Source organism: Dreissena polymorpha, chromosome 14 (genome assembly GCF_020536995.1).
Source record: "Dreissena polymorpha isolate Duluth1 chromosome 14, UMN_Dpol_1.0, whole genome shotgun sequence".
NCBI classification, from domain to species: Eukaryota; Metazoa; Mollusca; class Bivalvia; order Myida; family Dreissenidae; genus Dreissena; species Dreissena polymorpha.
The window spans coordinates 25,152,002-25,177,430 of record NC_068368.1 but is presented as its reverse complement, the minus strand read 5'-3'; the positions used below and the strand labels follow the sequence as shown (position 1 = coordinate 25,177,430).

General features: G+C 34.6%; 2 protein-coding genes across 2 annotated transcripts in view; both read right to left on the bottom strand.

The window, feature by feature from the left end:
* Positions 1-528, bottom strand: part of LOC127858674 (fibroblast growth factor receptor-like 1) — a 170,200-nt gene extending 169,672 nt beyond the window's left edge. The window contains exon 1 of the mRNA XM_052395880.1: positions 506-528. The gene's annotated coding sequence lies outside the window, so the exon portion shown is untranslated. The remainder of the gene's footprint in view (positions 1-505) is intronic.
* The window catches only part of LOC127857234 (uncharacterized), an 83,021-nt gene that overhangs the window by 18,609 nt on the left and 38,983 nt on the right, over positions 1-25,429 (bottom strand). Inside the window, exons 2-5 of the mRNA XM_052393650.1 lie at positions 15,210-15,734; positions 14,693-15,133; positions 13,930-14,185; positions 4,208-4,303 (exon numbers count right to left, since the gene is read on the bottom strand). Coding sequence (XP_052249610.1) covers positions 4,208-4,303; positions 13,930-14,185; positions 14,693-15,133; positions 15,210-15,734 — 1,318 coding nt within the window. The remainder of the gene's footprint in view (positions 1-4,207; positions 4,304-13,929; positions 14,186-14,692; positions 15,134-15,209; positions 15,735-25,429) is intronic.

Below are 25,429 nucleotides of genomic sequence, written 5' to 3'. Positions count from 1 at the left end.
CAAGTGAGGAAAGAAGCATAAATTATATTATAGACGGTATTTCTTATGACAAATCTGTGTCTACGGACATCCACACCTGGACACACGTGCAAGGAGGATTGAGTATGTCCCACTCTACTAAGTTGAGATCGTTTAAAATGTGTAGGCTAGTTTCATTATTTTATTCAAATAACTATTAAGTATTAATGTTATTGCTTCGTTTGCGCTTAGAAAAACGTAGATTACATATTGTGCAACAGATGGGCGAAAAAAGCGCAGTAACATATATTCGTAATTTAATAATTGACCAACATCAGTAATCGGAAGAAAAAACCGAAACATCCAAATACGTCATTTGGTGTAAACTGTCATATTCACACAGGCTGATATAATTACATTAATTTAAGATATATTGCTGTACACTATAGTGAGAGAAATAAACCAGTTCACTCATTTTTTACATATAAACTCATACACACATTATAACGTTTTAAAGCTCACTATTTTAATATGTAAGTCAACCTACCTTTTGAAGTCTTAAAATCCACTGTCAAGTCATTGTGAGGACATGATATTTATAAAGTCCCAGGAACCCAAGAATCATTCACACATTCAAACCAGCGTGAACAAATAAGTTATGAACGTTCAAATAGGACATGCTATATTTCGTTGTCAACGCGTCTCATGCAAGTATAAACAATTGAAACCTATAATGAATTGCTGGTTCAACAGAGGTCACAACACGGCATAGTTGGATCACAAAACATAACATACCATGTAACGTAATCGAGCAAACATGTTTTCCAGAGTCGAACGGAGTAATACCACGTGACCATTTCCAAATGGCGACGTGTTGGTTGTGTTAGGAGATACAGCTATTTGCGTATTTGATATAGTTGCCTGTTTACAACATAGGATGGCAAATTTTACTAAAATATATGCTTCAAGTAGAAAGATGGTACTTTTTCCAAACAGTTTATACATTCAATCTAGAGAGGCATATTGAAGATGTTTAAAAAAAATATAATTATTTTTTTTTGAATGTAGTCCATATAATGTCACCTAACTATTTCACCAAGAATTAGCCATCGTATAATAGGTAACATAAGCGTTCTTTGCGAGTCAAATCAATTAATCTTGCGCTTTCTTACATTCAATTGTACCAAGCCGAAGGCAATTTAATTTGTTAATAGGAACATGCCATAACAAAATTAATATTTATAAATGCATTCCATGGTGTGATTGAATATTGTTTCCGACCTTCATGACATATTATATGTATTCATCGGTCAAATAGCCCAGATACAATTCGTTTTAGTGAAATATCGTTGACTGAGTATTTCTTTGCATTGTATTTGTTCATCTTAAACGTGCGCCCGCTAATGGAAAGCATCTATTTCGCATGCTCATGCGCGTGCATTCGGGTGCAAGTAAAAGCAATGTGGCTTATGCAAATAATTAATGCGAGACAAACGAGCAAAGGAAAGAAACTTCACATTAAATTTATTTTCTTTTTTATCTGTTTTCTTGTGTCATTTTTTACCGGCAGTTCTTCATTTATCCGCTGTAATTAACACAACACCGGTGTTTATTTTTGTTTTTCTTACTCATCAATGCCACAGGTGTTTTATGATGAAAAAGACTTCCTTCCCGATTTTCCGTGTCGCTTCAAGACAGTATTACCACGAGCTTAAATGTACTATTGTATATCTTTTATTCACTTCTTCTTTTTATTGTGTGCAAATTGTAAAACTAGTACAAGAACTACGTCAGCATTAATCGCGATTATTCAAATAAAAAAAATTGCGTTGATTTTAAATGAAACAATGTTTTAAAATCAATTAAAGAAACATAAGTTCTATATTTACAAATTTACATTTTCACAACTTTGGTAAAACAAAATTATTACTCGTTTATATGAGTTGCACAATTAGACATCAAATCTGAAAAAATGATGCATACTCCCGGCGCCGCTTTGACCAGTAAGGGTGGCATAAACATGAAAGTCAATGTGTAATTTACCGAGAAAAAATTAGCATTCAAATACACAAAAAACATGGAAGGAAACTTCCTGAATGTCGCAGGATGGCCACTTTGAAAATGCTCCAAATAAAATATCCATGAGTATGTGGATAAGACATTGCCATATGAAACAAATGTACAATTTCCCGGGACTGGTGCTGGGCAAGCTATCACAAACCTAACCTTGCACAGAGGAATGGACACTAAATGATAAATATATATATTTTTTTATTTTTGTAATGCCATGTATGTTAAGACAATACATACCATGAAAAAAAACACACACACAAATTCGGGCTGTATATAACAAAAGGAGCAATGCCTCCGCCGCTAGAAACGCTCGGGTGCTATAATTTACGTCATTTCTTCAGGTTGAAACTAAATTTCGATGCTCTACCTTTAAAAGTACGTGTCCACAATTTTGGGCATTTTTTTTAGTTTGTTTGAAATGCTTTAACGTAATAAATGTCAACATCGAAACTTAAGAGCTCAAGTATAAAACAAACATAGAATTTATGAAAGAAACCAAAATAGTGAGCCCCATCAGGTCTCGAACCACTAGATAAAAAAGTTATCCACTCAACCTATCGGTAATCTGAGCTTTTAAATTAGGTGATTAATTTTATACTTAGATAAGCAACCCAGGTGTCATCGCAAAATATCACGACAATATTAGAAACGCTCACAATTATTCAATCGATTCATATTTGTAACGCTTTTATAATCTCATCAATTTCGAACGACAAATACCCTAAATATGTATTTTTAGTATGAATCTACGCCATTAGTGCTATATCTCTCACTTACATTTAGTATTAATTCATTTTAGAATATGTGACAAAAAGTTGGACAAGGTCATTTCGTCAATCTGTGAAGAAGTCCAGTTAGGTATTACTACGATTCCAGCGATTGCACTGATAAATGCAGCGTGATTTCAGCGATAGCACTGATAAATGTGCGTGATTTCAGCGATAGCACTGATATATGTGCGTGATTTCAGCGATAGCACTGATAAATGTGTCGTGATTTCAGCGATAGCACTGATAAATGTGGCGTGATTTCAGCGATAGCTCTGATAAATGTGTGTGATTTCAGCGATAGCAGTGATAAATGTGCGTGATTTCAGCGATAGCACTGATAAATGCGCGTGATTTCAGCGATAGCACTGATAAATGTGGCTTGATTTCAGCGAAAGCACTGATAAATGAGCGTGATTTCAGCGATGACACTGATAAATGTGCGTGTTTTCAGCGATACAACTGATAAATGTGCGTGAATTCAGCGATAGCACTGATAAATGTGCGTGATTTGAGCGATAGCACTGATAAATGTGCGTGATTTCAACGATAGCACTGATAAATGTGCGTGAAATCAGCGATAGCGCTGATAAATGTGCGTGATTTCAGCGATAGCCCTGATAAATGTGCGTGATTTCAGCGATAGCACTGATAAATGTGCGTGGTTTCAGCAATAGTACTGATAAATGTGCGTGAAATCAGCGATAGCTCTGATAAATGTGCGTGATTTCAGCGATAGCACTGATAAACGTGCGTGATTTCAGCGATAGCACTGATAAATGCGCGTGATTTCAGCGATAGCACTGATAATTGTGCGTGATTTCAGCGATAGCACTGATAAATGAGCGCGATTTTAGCGATAGCACTGATAAATGTGCGTGATTTCAGCGATAGCACTGATAAATGTGCGTGATTTCAGCGATAGCACTGACATATGTGCGTGATTTCAGCGATAGCACTGATAAATGTGCGTGATTTCAGCGATAGCACTGATAAATGTGCGTGATAGTCAGTTTAATACTGAAAAATATTCATTTTATTCAAATAAAGCCAAAAATAACGACCTTTGAAAATTGGACTGAGTTTGAAGGATCGGATTTTCTTCTTGTTTACATTAAGATTTTTTTTACCTCGAACTATATGTGTGTACGATTAAACAATAATTACAGGGTTATTTAGTCAATAATATAACAGTATGTGCATGTACTTAAGGTTATGTTTAACATGTAATATATTGTACAATGTTTTGCTTTACTATTATGAAATGTCAGAATGAATACATAACTACGCTTTTCAGTTCTAAACAGTTATTTGATAAAATCACTCCTTGCACACATGCCAGACGGAACCATCTTATACTACGCATTCAATTTAAAATTTAAGTCTTCTTGATCGCGCACATAACCAACTGCGCGTCCGGAGCCCATGTCTAAGCCTAGAAGACCTGACTTGTTTGAGCCCATGTGCATTCCCGGGATACTCTCCCTCAGGCTGTGTTGGACCGACTGAGGAATGTAAAGACATGCCGTAACACCCGGACTTAAATGGCTGAACACAGATCGATGCGCGGTCAAGATAATGTGGCATGTTCGATATCACTTGAGTACGTGTCATACGCTTTGAATTAAGGACAAAAATAACAGGAATAGGCATTAACGTTTAAACTAATTTGCCAATCATTAACTGTGTATGTTTCATTATATAACGTCTCATCAATCTATAGTTGTTACATAAGACTACGTTTTTGGGACTGGTAAGTTATGGTTTGTTAATAAAAGATCGGATGATGTAAATATTATTAATTGGTAAAGAATCGATTAAAAAACTTTACACATTCAAGCTTTATCATGACCGATACTTGAAACAATCAGTTCGAGCAATGGATGGCGACCGTCTTATGCCCGGATGGCGCCCATTGGCTAAAAGTGAGATTCGGACGATCGCCGTAACTGGTTGTAGATTAAAAATTTAAAAGTAAATACGAATCAACCGATCGCCATTATATGTCTATAGAAGCAGGACCGACGCGCTGGTGACAACAGTACATTGGTCGTTGCCTTTCCGAGCGCCAGAAATTGTACCGCATAGTCGTCTTCGATATATAACGATATTCTAAAGTACAACAATCGGACGGCAGCTTCCCAATCCAAGCAAACATCGTTGGTAGGTCGGAAGGGTGCGAGCGACGTGCCCCATATGTTTAATTGCATGTGTTGGTCCGTAACAAGTCTACGTATTTTGTCGAACCTTATTTTTACATGTTTAAAAAAACCCTTACATTTTCATTTTAATATTTGTTTGAAATCAATGATATAGTTGTATTATCATGAACCATGACTGATAAACATTGGACATAAGCAGTTGAGATGCATTTACTCAGCACGATTCGTCAACAAGGCGCATTAGTCTTGGGTCATTCAGGGCGGAGAATCGAGCACAGCACCGCGGGTACATTCTAGAGAGCCTGAAATCCGCGGGAAAACCCATCAAACTAGCCAAACAGACGATATAAAACATATATTAGATAAACCGTACACAAATGCTTCCACCATTAAAGGATAACATAAATAAAATCGGTGTTCTGTTTGCTCTCATAGTTTTTGTCTCGGGCTTTTTGACGGAAGCATCGCGCAATGATGCTAGGGGTTTCGTATTATACACTATAGTTATCCGCACAGAAAGCATAATTCATTGTATTATAATACAATTAAACTACATTAATTTCATTTTACGGTCAAATATCTAAAAAAAAATCGTTCTCATTTATTGACCCCCACGACTTGAACATTATAATAAACATAAAAATATCAATGGTTAGCGAATTTAATCTATGTTACTTCAAACATATCTATAAATTGATCGCTTTGTTAATTATCCGACATGATAACAGAAGTTCTGAAAAACCCTTACCATCTTTTGTATTCGGTTTCCAAAAGATTATAAATGTGTGAATAACGTCTTTCATCACATGGGTAAGCATTTACAAACGAGCGATACCTTACATGTATGTGAATATTATTAACATTTAATCCAAAAATATATATAAATTGTAATAGCATTTAAATCTTTGCGTCATGATCCATCATTTGTGTCATGAACAATAATCGAATTCAGACGCTTCATATACAACCGTTATTGATGAAATTGTTTCATAAATAGATGATCATTCTAAAAAAATAATTGTTTTAGAATTCATAGAGAAACTTGTCAATTGTCTTTTGGAGAGAAGTCAAGCAATGATGGATGGCCAACCAATGCGGTATCATTTAGGTGTCGGTAAATACACAACGGGGAGCTGTTATTAGACAACATTTTAGAAATGTTAATATGAATGATTCCAGAATAAATAAGAAAATGTACTTGTGGTCTAAATCAAGAAATGTTAAAAATAGTTATTTTAAAATAAAGTCATGTCTGAGAGATGTAAACATGTCTGATTTAGTTGATATACCTATTAACAATATTAAATATATTGTAAATGACGTAGAATCTAGGATTTTTGAAAATGAAATTGCCAAATGGAGAAGTGCAGTCAATAGTAATACTGGAACTCGAGGTGTAGGTCATAATTAATTGAGACTGTATAGATTATTTAAAACAAACTTTGGAACAGAAGCCTATGTTAAAGACAGAATATCATTTTTGTATAAAAGTGCATTAGCTTAGTTTCGATGCGGTGTTGCACCGCTTAGATTAGAAACTGGTCAATATGAAAATATTGAATTGGGTAATCGAACATATTTCCAATGTAAAAACATAGTGGAGGATGAGATACATGTACTTTTTCATTGTCCTTTATATGTGAATATCAGGAAAAGTCTAATGGACATTTAAATTGAAACTTAAAATAGTCACAACATGTCAGATACTGAGAAACTTAAATACATATTTACAGATGAGAGGTTGCTTTATATATCAGCCAAATCCTGCTTTAGATTTATCAAAGAAGGAATATTTTATATGCAAAATGAATTGTATATTCTGAAGTTTTATGCTGTACATTTGTAAAATAGTTTATAGACTAGTCTAGGTTTTAAAAAGCAAATGGTATTTTAATGTATTGACAAGTGTAAATCATACCACATAGTCTTAGCTACAATAACTTATTTTAATAGAAGTAAGTTTTAACCATGTGTAATTAATTTGATAGTCAATAATTGTTAATGTATATAAGTATATAATAATATAGTCTCTTATAAATCATATTATGATTGGTCGCATACATTAAACTGTGCTGTTAAATGTATTTTAATTGTATATGTATTGCGGATGAGACTTTCATAAAACAATGAATCATATACATACATTTTAAGGTATTTTTGTCGTGAAACGCTATAGCATGGACTCATACAAACAAAGTGAAACCCCTCTTCAATATCTCTACTATTGCAACATAAACAGTACCTTTCCTTGCGTGGAATATTATTGCGGGCATACCTTCCAGTTTGAATTCTCAATGGTTGTACAGAAATTCTTAACTTAACAAAGTGAATACGCAAATTCCTTGGTAACAAATACAAATAAGATTCGTATACTCTCGTATGTTTAAGAACTCTATACATGTCTAATACATGTTACTTAATGTACAATACCATTCTTGTTTAAATGTATCTATAATTCTGTCTCTAAACTGGCATATAAAAGAAGCAACACAAACATAGCTAGGGTTATTAAAACATATCCGTAACCATAATCGGTTAACAACAGTTTAGTACGTGAGACCCAATTGATGTGTCCTTTATGACACACTTCAACATTCATATTATACACGGTATGGAGAAAAATATTTTTATTACTAAGTCTTATTTTTAAACCAATATGTTAGCATTCTTATAGAACGATTAACCTAAAGTGGGTATCTACCCAACTTTCCATTAACACATGCGCTACAACTGTTGAGTCTTACTTGTAGCATTCGTTTACAGAACTTTAAAACAAAACGTTATATTTCTTTTAGACTTTGTAAAACCCCATATTTCGGATGCATATTTAAGAATTGAACTAACAAATGCATCAAATAACTGTCAAAGTATTTTAGGTTTTAGATCATACATTTTACACGTGTAAAGGACAGTGTTCATAGCCTTAATATCTTTACCTACTTAATGTTCTTGATTTAATATGTAACTACCTGTATAATGTATAACATTACTTAAATAATTAAAGTTTTTAACTGTTTCGATGTTATGACCATCGCATGCCCATGCCTCATTTTGACGTAAACGGCCCCGCTCCTACGGAAAACCAAAATTTTAGTTTTTAAGTGTTTACTTTAAGGCCCCAAGTATTACAACACTAACGCAGATTATCCTAATGGGCTTGGACTTCTTTAGAATTTTTATCCATTTTGGCCATACCATCGGCGAAAAGGAGTAATATAAGTAAAACATCGTCAATAGTTGAACCAGACTCATGTTTCAAGGTTTCGACGCAGTCGCAACGCAGATAGAAATAAACAACTACATAAACGTACACATAACGAATCTTTTTGCCAATAAATACCCGTAACCATTTGTTAATAAGCACACTTTATTGACTAAATTGATAGATGCCATGTAAGTGTGGTTCAGATTCATTAGCCGACAGAATAAAATAAGTTTTAAATGACCAGCGTTTGATCTTTCTCGAGCGCACTTTAACTCGTTTCCAGGGTCATGTTTAAAGCAACCCACGACAACGCCATGCATTAATGGGAATGCTAATAGCTAAGTAAAATGCATTTAAACGTGTCCTCATTAGCATTATCCTACGACAGTAGGGTAGTTTTTGTGCCTGTGACTGTTATTGTCTGTTTAAGGTAATTCTACTTAGGATTAATTGGTGTGTTTAAATGAAATAATTATCAAATGTGAAGTGACCCATTCATTGACATTGACCGATGTTGTGTCAGGCCAGATTTACCATGCCCATGTTTGACCTGTGTCAGTAACCATGTGATTCGTAAGTAAAGGACTTTATGTTATTGTTTCAGCAAGTAGCTTTATATAATAATGTACTAAATTGTGTCAATTTGACCTGCAGTAGTGAAATTGCATGAGATTAAGTACTTTTATGTACATGTACTTGTGTAAGTTTACACATGGCACAGGAAATCTTATTTAGTTCAATGGTGAAAGGCAAGGATGGGTGATGGAGAGGGGGAATGAGTAGAAGTGCTGCAATAAGTAATACGTGTCAAGTGTCATTGATTAAAAACATATTATAAAGTATTACAGCAAGGTTAACAATAAGCTTGAGATACAAACATGTACATTGCATATAATTTGGCTAGTGCAAGGCTTTAAAATATAAATCACAATTTGCTAACAACATGTATGAGTGAATAAGTAATTTGTGACATTGATATTGGTTGCAAGATTGAAAAAATATGCGTAAAAATATTTTAAACATGCATAGTGAATGAAGTAAGGTATTCAACATGAACTATGATGTAGTAATACCAATATGTAAGATATTCATTCAACTTATAAAATATTAATTTATTGATTGAGACGAAATGCAAAAAGTATTGCATTAGACAAGATTTTGTTCTCTACATAAATAAATTTATCAACGTGTAAGCGTTAAAGCAATATTTTTTTTGGATATGAATTAGTCTTATGAAGTTTAATTGTTGAGATACATAAAAGATTACAAACATATTTTAACATATACACCAAGTTAAACTTATCAGCTGGTTAATGTTTGAAATAATACTTTTATGAATTTACATATTTTTTTTAAATCCTTTAAGGACCTTGTTGTCAACAATTCTTTAAATTTTAGCGTATTTGTTTTACAGTAGTAGTATCTTTTTATAAACTTCCTTCTGTGTTCATTAAAAAAGGGACATATAAGCATGTAGTGAAATTCATCCGCCACATCTCTGCATGTACAATGAGGGCGTGTTCTCTCATTTATGTCTTGACTGGGCCATCTACCTGTCTCATTTGGGAAAAAGTGATTTCCAGTTCTAAGTTTAATAAATAAAGATGATTCATATTTAGTTAATGTGATTAAATATTTCTCATATTTAATCTTATCCTTAAATATTGAATAGTTTAAGCATTTTGTTGAGTTATGAAGTGAGGTATGCCAGGTTTGCTGGTATTGATCAAGTAATATGCCCTTTATAGTGTACTTTATATTTTTATTTTGGATTTGATCTTGATTTAGCCAGATGTCATTTTTGCCAGTTTGTGTGAAGATATTTTTTACGTAATTTATCCATTTAGATTCAAAGTTAGGAAGGTTTAACATGTATTTATAAATGAGATATGCTAATTTATCCGGTTTCTAAGTTATTTATCTATTCCAGTATGCAATCATTCTGCATTTTATAGTGAGTTCTATGGGGTATCTTCCGAATTCTGAGTATATCATTGATAGTGGGGTGCTTTTTCTTAGATTGAAATTTTTTCTTAGAAATTCATTGTGTATTTTCTCTAGTAAATCAATGCTTTCATAGCCCCAAACCTCTGCTGAATATGTTAATATTGGCAGGAAAGTGTTATCAAAAAGTTTAAATATCAGATCTATTGGTAAATTAAGGTTATTAATTCTTGAATAGAGTAGGTGCAATGCTTTCCTTGCTTGTTGTGCAAGATGTTTCTTTGCAGTTAGGAAGCTTACAGATTTTGCTAAAAACACCTAGATATTTGTATGAGCTAACACTTTCTAGAGACGTGTTGTATATTTTAAAAGAGAAATTTCTATTTTGCCTTGATCCGAAAATCATTACGTTTGTGTTATCCTTATTTATATTTAAATTCCATGTTTAACAGTAATCAGCAAAGTAATTCAGACAGTTTTGTAGTGTTTGGGCATTTTCAGCAATTAAGACTGTGTCGTCTGCATATAATAATACAATTATTTTGAGAAAAGTAGCAATATTGTTTTCTGGATTTGTAAGTTCTATACCATGGTGGCCTTTAGATTCTAAAGAATTCCCAAGATCATTTAGGAAAAGGGAAAAGAGAACGGGCGATAAATTTTCTCCCTGACACACGCCGCAGTTACATGAGAAAAATGGGGAGTTTTGAGTTCCATTAGAGTTACATGAGAAAATTGGGGAGTTTTGAGTTCTAACCGAGACACAGGATTTTATATTAGAGCAAATATTCCTTATTTACCTGAGAAATTTACCATTTATGTGGTAATTAATAATTTTTGTCCATAAACCCACACGCCAAACAGAATCAAAAGCTTTTTAAAAGTCTATGGAACATACACAGATTTTGTTTTTGTAGTGCCTTAGTATTTCTACTATTGAATTTAAGGTGAAGATGTGATCAGTTGTAGAATTTTTTTCTAAAGCCAGCCTGGTTTTCAGAGAGTACTTCATTATCTTCAAGAAATTTACCAAGTCTGTCATTTAAAATAGCTGTGAGAAGTTTACTTACACAACTTAAAACAGTAATTGGGCGATAATTTTCTGGAGCTCCAGTATCGCCCTTATTTTTATACAGTGGGATAACATGTATTTGCAAAGCGGCACAGTACAAACTGACATTGATGACATATGAACCAATATGCTGTACTCTGTGAAACGGGGCTTTAAACATGTACAAATGGCGTCCAAGATTAGTCTTTGCAATCCACAAAGGTTAATCAGGAACGACACTTTCCGCTTGAATTGTTTTTTTTTTCGTGTAAAGATCTCCCTTCTTAGATAAAAGCCAGTTTATGCGGAAAGTGTCGTACCTGATTAGCATGTGCGGACGGTACAAGCTAATCTGGGATGACACTTTACACACATGGATTTAGCCCAGTTTATCCACAGCGCGACTCAAGATGATCAAAAAAAATAATATTTCAGACGCGAGAAGACCTCAAAGAAAAACATGGTGATAGTGTTTATGAAGACACAGGGGTGACACCTAGGTTTCGATCTCACAGCAAATGCGGTACAAGACTCACTTACTTCTCTGATTTTCTTTTAAGTTTTCGTATCCCCTGATGAACAACAAACAGCCCAGCAGCAGTGACCGGCTTAAGCACAGAACAACAAGCTGCAATTTTGTCTTGTCGGTTTGACAGTGTTACATAGCTGACCAAAAATCATAAGCATATTGTTCAGCCCTGTAAAAAAATGTAAAATGCTAGTGAGAATTTTTCTAATTTCCCAGAACTGTTATATCCTCAAATTCATGTTCATTAATATCAGCAACTGCATTTCACGGAAGGGTTTTGTAGGGGGACCACGACTTTTGTCACAACTACCGGATCTACAATTTTTACGGCTAACGAAAAGGTTGAATATTCTGGATTCTTTAAGTCTTTGGCTTTTTATTGGATTGATTAAGTAGCAACTAAAAGTTTAATCTTTTGAGAAGTGGACATACTATGTCCATTTATTTGCAATGTTTATTGCAACAAAATTGTCGCATTTCACATGTAGTGACATTCTGATATATTATTGAAGTGAAACGTATATTAAATCTTTTCTCTTGTAAATTTATGACTGCCAAAGCAAGAACTTTATACCATTTAAACAAAATATCAGGATAAAGAAAACGGTCGTTAATGTTTCTAAATTCGTCATGCAAATTAATTCGTTCAGCCCGTCTTCCTACTGCCACATTTAGAGTATGTTTAGAGTATAACATTTAATGTGATTAATTGCGTTGTAAATTATTCACGTATTAGATTATTAATCGCATATGTCGCTTAAAGAGCTATTCTGCGGGCCTTAGACAAACATTTACATAAATTATCATAATTGTAATTTCTTAACGTTGCGTCTTCATTGTAGCGCCATTGTACACAGGGTGCGGTTAATATAATAAAAGTACCTGTAGATGTCCGGTTTATAAATCCCCGGCTTATACAAATGTACACAACTCTCCATTAGATTTGATTATCTGTAATATTTGCCATTATGAAGTTTTGTCGATTCCCATTGAACATTTGCACGGATGTTTGCTGAGTTACGTCAGGCAAAGTTTTGAGTGCTTCGGTCACAGTCCCATTAAGGTGAAATCTCAATTACCCATCGCCGTTGAGATTGTACAAATATGGTTATGTCAGCGATTATTGTCTGCAGAGCTCAGCGAGGCTGTTTATGATGATCTGATTCTGATTATACATATTGACCGTGCTCTGTAAATAGGGGGTCTAGTGCATGTGCGTTAAATGTCGTCCCAGATTAGCCTGTGCAGCCCGCACAGGCTAATCAGGTACGACACTTTCCGCCTTAACTTGATTTTTGCTAAGAATAGGCTTTCTTTAAACGAATTATATCATAAAAACGGCAAGTGTCGTACCTGATTAGCCTGTGCGAACAGTAATGATAAATGCTGTAGTCGGAACACTATTGGCCTAAAGAATTAATATGGATTATTCTTATTTTATTTCAATTGACATGGAAACAGCAAACCATTAATTTAAAGAGTTTTACTTTTTCTTAACAGAACAAATACTTGCCTTAAACGACCAGGAACCGTAATTGTGCAAGAAAACCGTACCATATACCTCCGTGTATTTCAGGAGACGCAGGCAGTGTCTATCGATAAAAACATCGTTATGCTGCAGTCAGTCACGGAGTACCCATTAGGCATAGGCCCGCGCCTTTAGGGGCTCCATTCGACAACATGATTCAGTCTACATTTCCGATTATTTTGACTGCGCTACGAACTCACAGATGCTTAATAATCACGAATGCAACCGGCGAACGCACCTTTTCCAAACTACATTTTTTGAAAAAGCAGCCATTATTCTTTAATGACACAAGAACGATTTTATACGATTGCCTTTATGGTCAGTGAAAACGACGTCAAGCCGAATATCGGCCTTCATGATATTTTTAATGACTTCACTACAGTGAAATAAAGACATTTGACTGTGTGAAGGTACGTTACTCATCAGTCGTTACCTAAAAAGTGGATGGTGATTGTAAACGTTTGACTCATAGCTAAAGTATTGAACGGACCTAACGCTAAGTACCTTTCGTGTATCGTAATTGAAGTTTCATATTTTTCTTTCTGAATAAATAGATGCATACGTAAATATACAGACTACATTTATTAATTTGTCACATTTGTTATTTAATACTTATAATGTAATAACTATATTATAATGACATGTTATACTTATAAAAAGACGTGGTTACACTTTGTCTTGCCAGCCTTGGTACTGGTAGGCTACTTCAAACGAGTGAAATCGACAGGTACACTGGTGCTCTTGTAGGCACTATGTCGACTAGATGCCTGGGGCAAGGGTACTGGTAGGCTACTTCAAACGAGTGAAATCGACTGGGCAATGGTGCTCTTGTAGGCACTATGTCGACTAGATGCCTGGGGCAAGGGTACTGGTAGGCTACTTCAAACGAGTGAAATCGACTGGGTACAATGGTGCCCTTGTAGGAACTATGTCGACTAGATGCCTGGGGCAAGGGTACTGGTAGGTTACTTCAAACGAGTGAAATCGAATGGACACTGGTGCTCTTGTAGGCACTATGTCGACTAGATGACTGGGGCAAGGGTACTGGTAGGCTACTTCAAACGAGTGAAATCGAATGGGCACTGGTGCTCTTGTAGGCACTATGTCGACTAGATGCCTGGGGCAAGGGTACCGGTAGGCTACTTCAAACGAGTGAAATCGACTGGGCACTGGCCTTGTAGGCACTATGACGACTAGATGCCTGTGGCAAGGGTACTGGTAGGCTACTTCAAACGAGTGAAATCGACTGGGCACTGGTGGTATTGTAGGCACTATGTCGACTAGATGCCTGTGGCAAGGGTACTGGTAGGTTACTTCAAACGAGTGAAATCGACTGGGCACTGGTGGTATTGTAGGCACTATGTCGACTAGATGCTGGGGCAAGGGTACTGGTAGGCTACTTCAAACGAGTGAAATCGACTGGGCACTGGTGGTATTGTAGGCACTATGTCGACTAGATGCTGGGGCAAGGGTACTGGTAGGCTACTTCAAACGAGTGAAATCGACTGGGCACTGGTGGTATTGTAGGCACAATGTCGACTAGATGCCTGGGGCAAGGGTACTGGTAGGCTACTTCAAACGAGTGAAATCGACAGGACACTGGTGCTCTTGTAGGCACTCTGTCGACTAGATGCCTGGGGCAAGGGTACTGGTAGGCTACTTCAAACGAGTGAAATCGACTGGGCACTGGCCTTGTAGGCACTATGTCGACTAGATGCCTGTGGCAAGGGTACTGGTAGGCTACTTCAAACGAGTGAAATCGACTGGGCACTGGTGGTACTGTAGGCACTATGTCGACTAGATGCCTGTGGCAAGGGTACTGGTAGGTTACTTCAAACGAGTGAAATCGACTGGGCACTGGTGGTATTGTAGGCACTATGTCGACTAGATGCTGGGGCAAGGGTACTGGTAGGCTACTTCAAACGAGTGAAATCGACTGGGCACTGGTGGTATTGTAGGCACTATGTCGACTAGATGCTGGGGCAAGGGTACTGGTAGGCTACTTCAAACGAGTGAAATCGACTGGGTACTGGTGCTCTTGTAGGAACTATGTCGACTAGATGCCTGGGGCAAGGGTACTGGTAGGCTACTTCAAACGAATGAAATCGACTGGGCACTGGCCTTGTAGGCACTATGTCGACTAGATGCCTGGGGCAAGGGTACTGGTAGGCTACTTCAAACGAATGAAATCGACTGGGCAATGGTGCTCTTGTAGGCAGTATGTCAACTAGATGCCTGGGGCAAGGGTACTGGTAGGCTACTTCAAACGAATGAAATCGACTGAGCACTGGCCTTGTAGGCACTATGTCGACTAGATGCCTGGGGCAAGGGTACTGGTAGGCTACTTCAAACGAATGAAATCGACTGGGCAATGGTGCTCTTGTAGGCAGTATGTCAACTAGATGCCTGTGGATAGGGTACTGGTAGGCTACTTCAAACGAGTGAAATCGACTGGGCACTGGTGCTCTTGTAGGCACTATGTCGACTAGATGCTGGGGCAAGGGTACTGGTAGGCTACTTCAAACGAGTGAAATCGACTTGGCACTGGTGCTCTTGTAGGCACTATGTCGACTCGATGCCTGGGGCAAGGGTACTGGTAGGCTACTTCAAACGAGTGAAATCGACTGGGCACTGGTGCTCTTGTAGGCAGTATGTCAACTAGATGCCTGGGGCGAGGGCCCCAAATATGTCAATGCATATGGGCTTTCATCGTACTTAATCCGGCACTGGCTGCAAATGCGTGTAATGGTTTATTGCTATATGTACCTTTATTACTGTAAAATCTTTAGTCACGCGAAGATATATAAGTTGAATTTATTGTACGCTTAATGATAGCAGAGATTGCAAAATCGGTCGACAGGGAAAATATACGATTATACCCACATTTCACTTATCAAGTACACACAAATTTCATTAAGATTATTTATTAGTCGACATTATGATGTAAGTTAATATTGATTGTATTTTCAAGAGATATCAATTATGATAAAAGTTTTTAAGTTTAAATAGATTAATAAAATATTAATTAATTTTTCAGCAGGCATATTTCGTGTGTTTTGTATTAAACGCAACTCTTACTATGTTTCGTCCCATCGTGTACTGACATTTGTTAAATCCATGATTATCATCTCCTATACATATGTTTATTTTTTACATATAGTAACACTTCAAATATGAACAAACCTACACACCCTACAATGGTTTGCAACAATACCAATAACATACATGTATATGTATACTAAAAATAATGTGTATGCATTAATAATACCTGGCAGATGTATGCCCTCTTTAATTGAAACAAATAGTACACGAGGCTGGACCATTTCCCTTTCATTTCGAGAGTATGTCTTAGTGCTTATTATGTACATACAATATGCGTCTATTTGATTGTACATATGTAAATAATGGTGTATTATACAAAAAAAAGCCCACTTATTCTGGTTTAAGTGAGTGCATACTTGTACAAACTAGGCCATATTTATGTTGCTATCTGCAATGTCAATATATTAAGTATGATTAAAAAACATAAACACATATTGTCCTATCAAAAATAAACATAACTTCAAATACTCAACTCATGTTCTACATCACCAATAAATGCACTCGCAGGCATACAAAACTAATGTGTAAGTATTTCTTTAATGTAAGATTTTGGACCACGTTAACTTGCGAAATTTAACGAAGAATTCCAGAAACTGAGCCGTTTCAATTCCATTTAAATAACATGTAGGTGCTTACCAAATCTTGTTCAGGATATCAATAAGTTTGCTTAAGTGGTTATATTTTTACAACACTTGTCATACTATTGTTATCGAAGGTACAACCTTCTCCAATACATTTTATGTAATGCCTTTTTGTAATTAATATGAACATATCCGTGTTTTAACAAAGATACTTCACGTTTTAAAACATTGAACATTAACAGTAAACGTTGTCAATAATTGTCAGCGTTTTCAGCGTGAAATGACGACAGTTTGTTTAGATTGTGATATCAGTCCATCATAGAGAGTCCCTCGCGCAATTATCTACCGAAAACAACACATGGCCTATCTCTATTTATATATCAATTACAATACAAGATGAGTATTGATGCAAAGCATCAAAGGGCGTCGGGAATTTCTGTGTAAAAGGCACTCAATGAAGTTACATGGAATGATTTTTATTTCTACTGTAAATATTAATATATTGGCCGATTATTTTATACAAAATAGAAAAAGATACTGGTATAACCATTATCTATGATTTTATGTTATAACCCTCAAATAACCATTATCTATGATGTTGTGTTATAATCCCCAAATAACCATTATCTATGATTTTGTGTTGTTACCCCCAAATATTTCATAGTTCATTTTATTTACATTGGTTTCCTTTTTTTAATTAATTCATTAATGGAACAGAACTGTGTAGGTTTTAAAAATATCTGCTTCATCTTGTAAGCGTAATTTCATATTTTTCTCAACTTCAAGGGGAGATGATTCTGAACTTATTCTTACGTTGCTCATTTACGATAGGAGTTGAGTACTCATTAATATGAAAACACTGTCAAAGTTTAAATGTGTTTACGACACCCCACCCACTCACACATATATTTCATGGGCATAATATAAAACAAACAATGGTTACAATAAAACAGCATATTTATTTAAACTTAAATGTCTACATCACAACAAAAAATTAACATAGAACACATATAAAATAATTTAATTCGACTGGGGCTCGAACCTTGGGCCTCTCACATGCGAAGCGAGCGTGTAACCACTACACTACGGAACCGCTTGAAAAATCACCTTCTAACTAAGATATTAATAAGTGACTGTAGTGTACGGTAAAGCAATAAACCGTGTAATCGCTGTCATCTTGTAAAATTGAAGAAAATACGCGTTAACCAAAACTCGAACAGCAAAAGTCTGCGCTATTGTTAGAAAACCCACAAAATAAATATATTTTGATTATGTTTTGTTTTTATACAAAACCAGAAAGTTTCACCGGTTCGCGTATTTGCCCAGTCCCTGTGATCTTGTATTATTGCCCAGTCCCTGTGATTAGTTATTAATTAAAAGAATTAGGTTTGCATTATTCTTATACAAAACCAGAAAGTTTCACCGGTTCGCGTATTTGCCCAGTCCCTGTGATCTTGTATTATTGCCCAGCCCCTGTGATCAGTTATTAATTAAAAGGATTAGCTTTGCATTATTGGCAATACATGTTGTAGTAAATGTAAAAGGCACAAATGCAGTACTTATTTTCACTAATTTACACAAAAAATTCACCACTATGCAAGAATACGGAGATAATTTTATATAAACACGTACAACTTAAATAAGAAAGTACAAAATAGCCTACACATTATAATAATTATAAATATATATTAAATCTCGCCATGTTGGTGATTTGTGCGTGTCACCTTCGTGAGCTTTCTGACAAGCAACGAAAGTTGATGAATCAAAGAGCGGTTATTTTAGCGCTATAAACTTTACGTCGTAAGAAAGCGAGAACCGGTTTAGCGGAGCTAATATATTCATCGGATACTCTTGGTTTATTTCAATTTAAATGATTCAAGACTTTTAAATCAATTATAAAACCCGATGAAGAAAATACGTTGTGATATATAGTCACGAACGTTATTGCAAGTTTTATTATAATGCAAATGTATCGTATTGTTAAAACCGTGTGTAAGAAATCCATGAAAAATAGTTCATATGCACATTTCTTCAACTACCAATAAACTGCTAGTTAGCAAATATAAGAATATATAGCAGAATGGGATATAAAGCATATTTATTATATACAACCATGCACAATATAAAATGAACTTGTTATATTCCGGTTTTTCAATAGTTTTGGTTAAACACGCAATTTGTTAAAAATCTCAAAACTTTAAAACAGATAAGAAATAATATACATGTGCTTTTGCCAATTTCCGTTTTCTAATTCTTTAAAACAGTTTTATTTATTGATTCGTGTAAATTGCCATATTATGTGTCGGTCAGTTGAACACTAGTATTTTCACACACAAAAAAAGAATCATTTTGAGGCAATCATCTTATTTCCATTGACGTTGCACCAGGTAATTGCAATCAAAAGTGATATGAGGCATGTGAGAAACAAACGCGAAATTCCGGGATCGGGTGATAAGTCCAAACGGATGACAATCCGATGACGGCCTTCGTCCGACAGCGGGCAATGTTTGTCAATCCGATAATAATTTTAAAAGTTCGCTGAAAATAACATCAATATTGATATTACGTAACAGTACGGCAACTGGTGAAGAACTATTATAAATGCATATGGATTCGGAATCAGAGACGAGTTTGTTTCAATTCTCGCGCGTATTCATTAGCACGTGCATTGAGTAAGTGATGACCGACATGTAAAAGACGGCAGAAAAGGAACAATGCGAGCATGTGTCGTTATGCAAATGACATTGGCAATTATAATTCCACATTTCTTTTGTCAAATAATGAGATGCCACAATAAACAACGCCATGATTTTCTTTGAATACAAGTCAGTCATGATTTAAGAGTAACAGCAAAAGAAATCAGCTTTCGACAAAAAACATAATTAAAGTCATTTCATTTAAATTTTCTGTTTTAGTTTGTACTTCTTTGATCCTTATATATAATTACTGTGCCGTACTTGCCAATTAAACCATTCGCAAGACATAAGCGAGTGAAGAAATCAGTTCTTAGTCAGGTTTGCATGCAAACATAGTTGGACCAGCTTTTACTGCTGTTTGTTATTGTAAACCCCGTGTCGTTCGCGTTTTTAAATGCAATTAGCAATAAAAAATGTATGCATTTATTTTGAACTTATGGGGCCGCTTTTAGCATATCACTATTAAATGTGTGTGATTAGGATGTTATTTATGGAAGATTTTGATTGGACAAATAGTATATTTCGCTTTTTTTGCCATATTGGCCTTAAACTGTTTTATATAAAATTACATTATTTGTCATAACGTTGCGTCTAAATTTTAACGCGACACAAGCCCGCGTCATTCACGTCATATTATCGTAATCGCGTTCATATTGCCTGGGGGATATAACAAATGATGGCTTAAACAACTAGTAAAAGCCTGTAATTATAAATATTGAAAACTCTTTATTATAATGGGGACTTTCGGTATTGTTTAACGCAGAGAACAGGTATTTTTCAGTCCAATTGAGCCGCTTAAACTCATCCGTGAATATATTAAAAAATCACAGTTAATTACTGTTTATTATTTGCCGTATGATTTTGTTCCATGTCTTATTGTATGGCAATAAACAATGAACCTCAGAATTATTAGAAGAGTGATATACTGATAATACTACTGTAGTTTCACTTTATTAATATACGATACTTTCTCAATCAGTTGTATTGCATTCATTAATAAAATACTTAATTATTTGTTGATTGTCAAATTCAATTTGCATTAAGCACATCTTATTACATAACCATCCGTTATCAAACAAATTATTAACATATAATCAATATCCTGAAATATTATTAAACTGAATATTAAACTGGACTGTTCTTTAGTATTCAAATGGACGGCAAGACTGGTAAATACTTGGCATTGCGACATTTATGCTTTTCTCCAACAAATGAAAAAGTACTAACGATCTAATTGGAAACGTTTATTAAAACATCATGTGCATATACATATAATTATGCCGAGACTAAATAATGTATAAGTTAAATGTAAGTATACTTTATAACTAATTTATTTTGCCGCTACACATACTTTATTATAGTGCAATTACAGAAAATAAAATATCCCATACTAAGAAATCTTCACTGAAGCGAGTTTTTGAGAAAACAAATGCCCGTTAAATGAAATATACATACAAGCTGGATGCCACTCTTTATTATTTAAAATCAATCATCAATGAAAATGAAATCCATTCATAATATACCTAACTGTATTTCCGAAATTCGGAAATGATCGTTGTTAAATTTTAATTTTGTATGGCAACAGTTAATGAGGTACGACATAGATCACTCCTCTTCTTTGAAAACAACTGATTTTTAGTGTAAGTTTTGGTGAAATTCTAGTGATATCAAAGGAAAACCCTGTCCTCGTACGTACCAAATTCCCATTATAGAGTTCAGTGTCTCATAAGCTTTGCGTAATAAATTAAATATATATCCCCCCTTACTGGCACCGTTTAAACAACGCTCCAAACAGGCTTAATAGAATGGATTCTGTCTATGAGATAGTTAAGCAATTTGTATAAATTATCAACCCTTTTATTCAAGAAAGTCAACAGCAACAAACACATTCAGGCCACGGTGTACGTTATAATATAATTTGGTTTGATGGTTTCAGTTTGTAGAATTCAGTGACAAACACCGTTTCATAAAGATATGCAATGCAACCACCAAAATTTCTTAGATGATGCCTTATATCTAGGAGACAGCACGTCTATCTTTAGAGCTTCAGCATATAAAAATGACTTGCCAAACGTTTCAGATAATATGTCATGAATTAGGTTTTACGGGTTTAATTATATTGTAAATGATTATTGGGAAATGAGTAGCATAATTTTGATTTAGCAGCTGTTGTCAGAATATATTAATTTATAATTTTGTTTCTTTTAAATATGTATTTTAAAAATTGTAAGAAGTTTGTAGTAGATTGAGTACTGCATAATTTTCATCAATCTACGTATTTCCTTAAAGAGAGGTTTAACAACTTTCAAGCGACCATCATATTATTAAAACCGTGAAAATAACCAATTTTAATTTGTAGTGCCAATATTGCTTTTTGTGCGTGCCTCCCGCGCAACAGTTCGAAAGTGTCCTGTCAAACAACGATCATTTATGGACCAAAGATAAGTAATTGTAACGCTTGAAACTAACATCTTTAGAAAGCGAGAACCGATTTAATGATAGCGCGAAGCTATTATATTCATTCGATACTCACGGTTTATTTGAATTTAACTGATTCAAGAAACTCACATGCAGTATAAATTCCGATGAAGTACAAACGGTGTTATATGACCTGTGTTGTAAGTTTTAATGTAACGCATACTTATATTGTAATTTTAAACCTTTTAAGATTATAGGGCAATAAACAATATATTTAACCTTTTTGCCCTCCAACATTTTTCTGCAACTCAGTCATAACAGTAAGACGATGGCTTTGGTTGAATACATGCGATGTAACACTTGATGACGAGCATAATATGATTGTTTGTTTCAATACTATATGATATGACATAAACGGATAAACAATAGGTGAATTGGGAAGAAAGGCAAATGCTGTAATAAGTGAGGACAGTTTAAAATGAAATCAATTGCTCTAAATATGTTGCAAATATAACGTAGCCATCAGCTTATTTGCCAGTGAATGAAAAACACATTCCAAAAAATGAATAAAAGGGTATTTTATACAGTTTTATTAATGTAACTGAAAAACATGAAAAAACAAAATTGTATCAGCGATTTCTTCATACATGCAAAATAAAATTTTGTAGAACTTTAGCAAATGATATTGAATGAAATTCCCTACAGGAAAGTATAATATAGACAGAGTTGACTACTGCAATTCTCTAATGGAAAGGCTTTTTCGGTAAGGTTTGACTACTGCTATCACTTTCCCGAATAACTAATTAAGTAAGGGTTGACTACTGCATATACCTTAACGGAGGGCAAATTTGGTAAGGGTTTACTACTGCAATTACCTATAGAAATGGCTAATGTGGTAAGGGTTGACTATTTAAATTCCTTTCATGAATGTCTTATTTGGTAAGGATTGACTACTTCAATGCCGGACATGGAGTGACTATTTTAGTAAGGGCTGATAACTGCTCTTCCTTACAGGAATTGTGTCAGAGTTGACTACTACAATACCCTACAGGAAAGGCTTCTTTGGTAAGTATTTTATTCCCATAACGAATAGCTAATTTAGTGACGACCGACTACTGCGATTCCCTACAGGTATGGAAAATTTGGTAAGGACTGACTACTGTTTCTCCCTACAAGAAAGACTTATTTTGGGATCATTGACTAATGCAATTCCCTACAGGAATGACTAATTGTGTAAGGGTTTACTACTGACATTGAATCACAGTGTCAAAAGGAATAAATCAAATACCGACGGCGAAATGAAGGAAGGCATAAACTGTCCTGAAAACAAGTATACTCGAATTATCGTTATATTTTTATTGCCATATGAGCAGAGAAGAAGTCGTATCTGAAGTCAACATAAACTCTAGATAACCCCGTTAGATCTTCTTGTCCTTATTAGTGTGGGAACACAACAGAAATGCGTATTAAACAGCGTATTACAAGCGTGGACAGTCGGTATTATTGTTCCATTACACAAAAAGGGCTCCGAGTCAGATGTAAACAACTACAGAGGTATTACACTTGTAAGCTGTCTTTCTTAACTGTTTACCTCAGTTATAAATAAAAGAGTTGAAAATGTATGCAATGAATATACCATTATTTAGGACGCCCAATTCGGATTTCGAAAAGGACGTTCTACTGTAGATGCAATATTTATACTTCAGTCATTAGTTCAGAACTATATGTTTGAAAATAATTGCCTGAATGTTATTGTTGTCGATATGTTGAAATGTTTTGATTCTATTTATAGAAACGGTCTTTGGTTGAAAATATATTAATTGGGAATTCAGGGTAACTTTTAACGAGTTGATAGAGATATGTATGACAATGTTAAATCATGTGTTAATTCATTTTCTTCATTTTCTTGTTATTTCTCATACTCATTAGGATTGCGTTAAGGGGAGGTAATGTCCCCTTAGCTATTTTCTCACTTTGTTGAGGACTTTATCTCCAAGATGATATTAATGTAGGCATAAATTTCGATGATGTTATGATTTTATTACTTTTGTTTGCTGACGACATGGCTATTATAGACAAAAATCCAACAGAAATTCAAAACCATTTAGACCATTTGTACACTTACTGCATTAATTGGGGATTGCAGGTTAACATAAATAAGACCAAAATTATGGTTTTTCGTAAGCAAGGTGGATTACTGACCGCAGAAAAGTGGACCTACAATAGCCAGCCAATAGAAGTTGTTTGTGATTTTAACTATTTAGGAGTTGTTCTAAATTATACTGGTAGTTTAATCTTAATCAAGAATATTTAGTTGATAACGGGTTTAAGGCCATGCATGTTTTACTTTGTAAATGTCAGGACTATGATTTGAAGCCTAGTACTCTTTGTCAATTGATTGATGCCTTTGTTGGCTCTTTTATCAATTATGGAGCAGAAGTTTGGGGATATTATAAGTCAAAAGAATTAGAAAGGCTGCATCTAAAATTCTTAAAACGTCCATTAAAAGTTAGACTTAATACATGTAATAATACGGTGTATGGCGAACTTGGGAGATATCCGCTTTATATACATAGATATGTACGTATACTGAAATATTGGTTTAAGCTGCAGTCAAGCGACAACATCATTTTAAAATATGTATACAGCGAAGCCGTTAGATATTGTGAAAAGGGTTGCACAAATTGGGTATATAATGTTAAAAAGATGTTAAATGATTATGGTTTTTCAGATGTATTCATAAATCCGCATGCTTTTGATATGAAATCATTTTTGTTTGTATTTAAATGTAGAATTGTTGACTCTTTAAAACTTAAATGGTACAATGATGTGAACGAAAGCTCTATGATGGATATGTATAGGCAGTTTAAAACATCTCTAGTATATGAACCATATCTGAATATTTTACCTAAATCATTTAGAGCATATGTTAGTAGATTACGTTTATCTGTACACCCTTTGAGAATTCATATGGGTAGAAACGCTAGAAATGCAGAGGAAAGATATGTAAGATACTGCATGTTCTGTGTTTTAAATGACATTGAGGATGAATATCATTTTGTTTGTGTATGCCCTATGTATAATGATTTTAGAAAAAAAAATACACAAAAAACAACTATTAAATAAAACCATCTGTTTATAAATATTTGAATTTGTTAAAAACGGAGGATAAAATGTAACTGTTTTTTTGTTGTATTTAACATATTTTTTTCTGCTTATTTATTTTTTGTATAAAATCACTTGACAATATATATGAGCGATTGTATATATATAGACGATGTACTTTGTATAAGTCTTGAATAAAAAATCTGTCTGTCTGTTTGTCTGTCTGATCTCAAATAAATCTAAAATAAACATTGTTATAGTTTTTGTGTACGATTAACTGCAGTACAATTTAGATCAAGTCGCCATATAT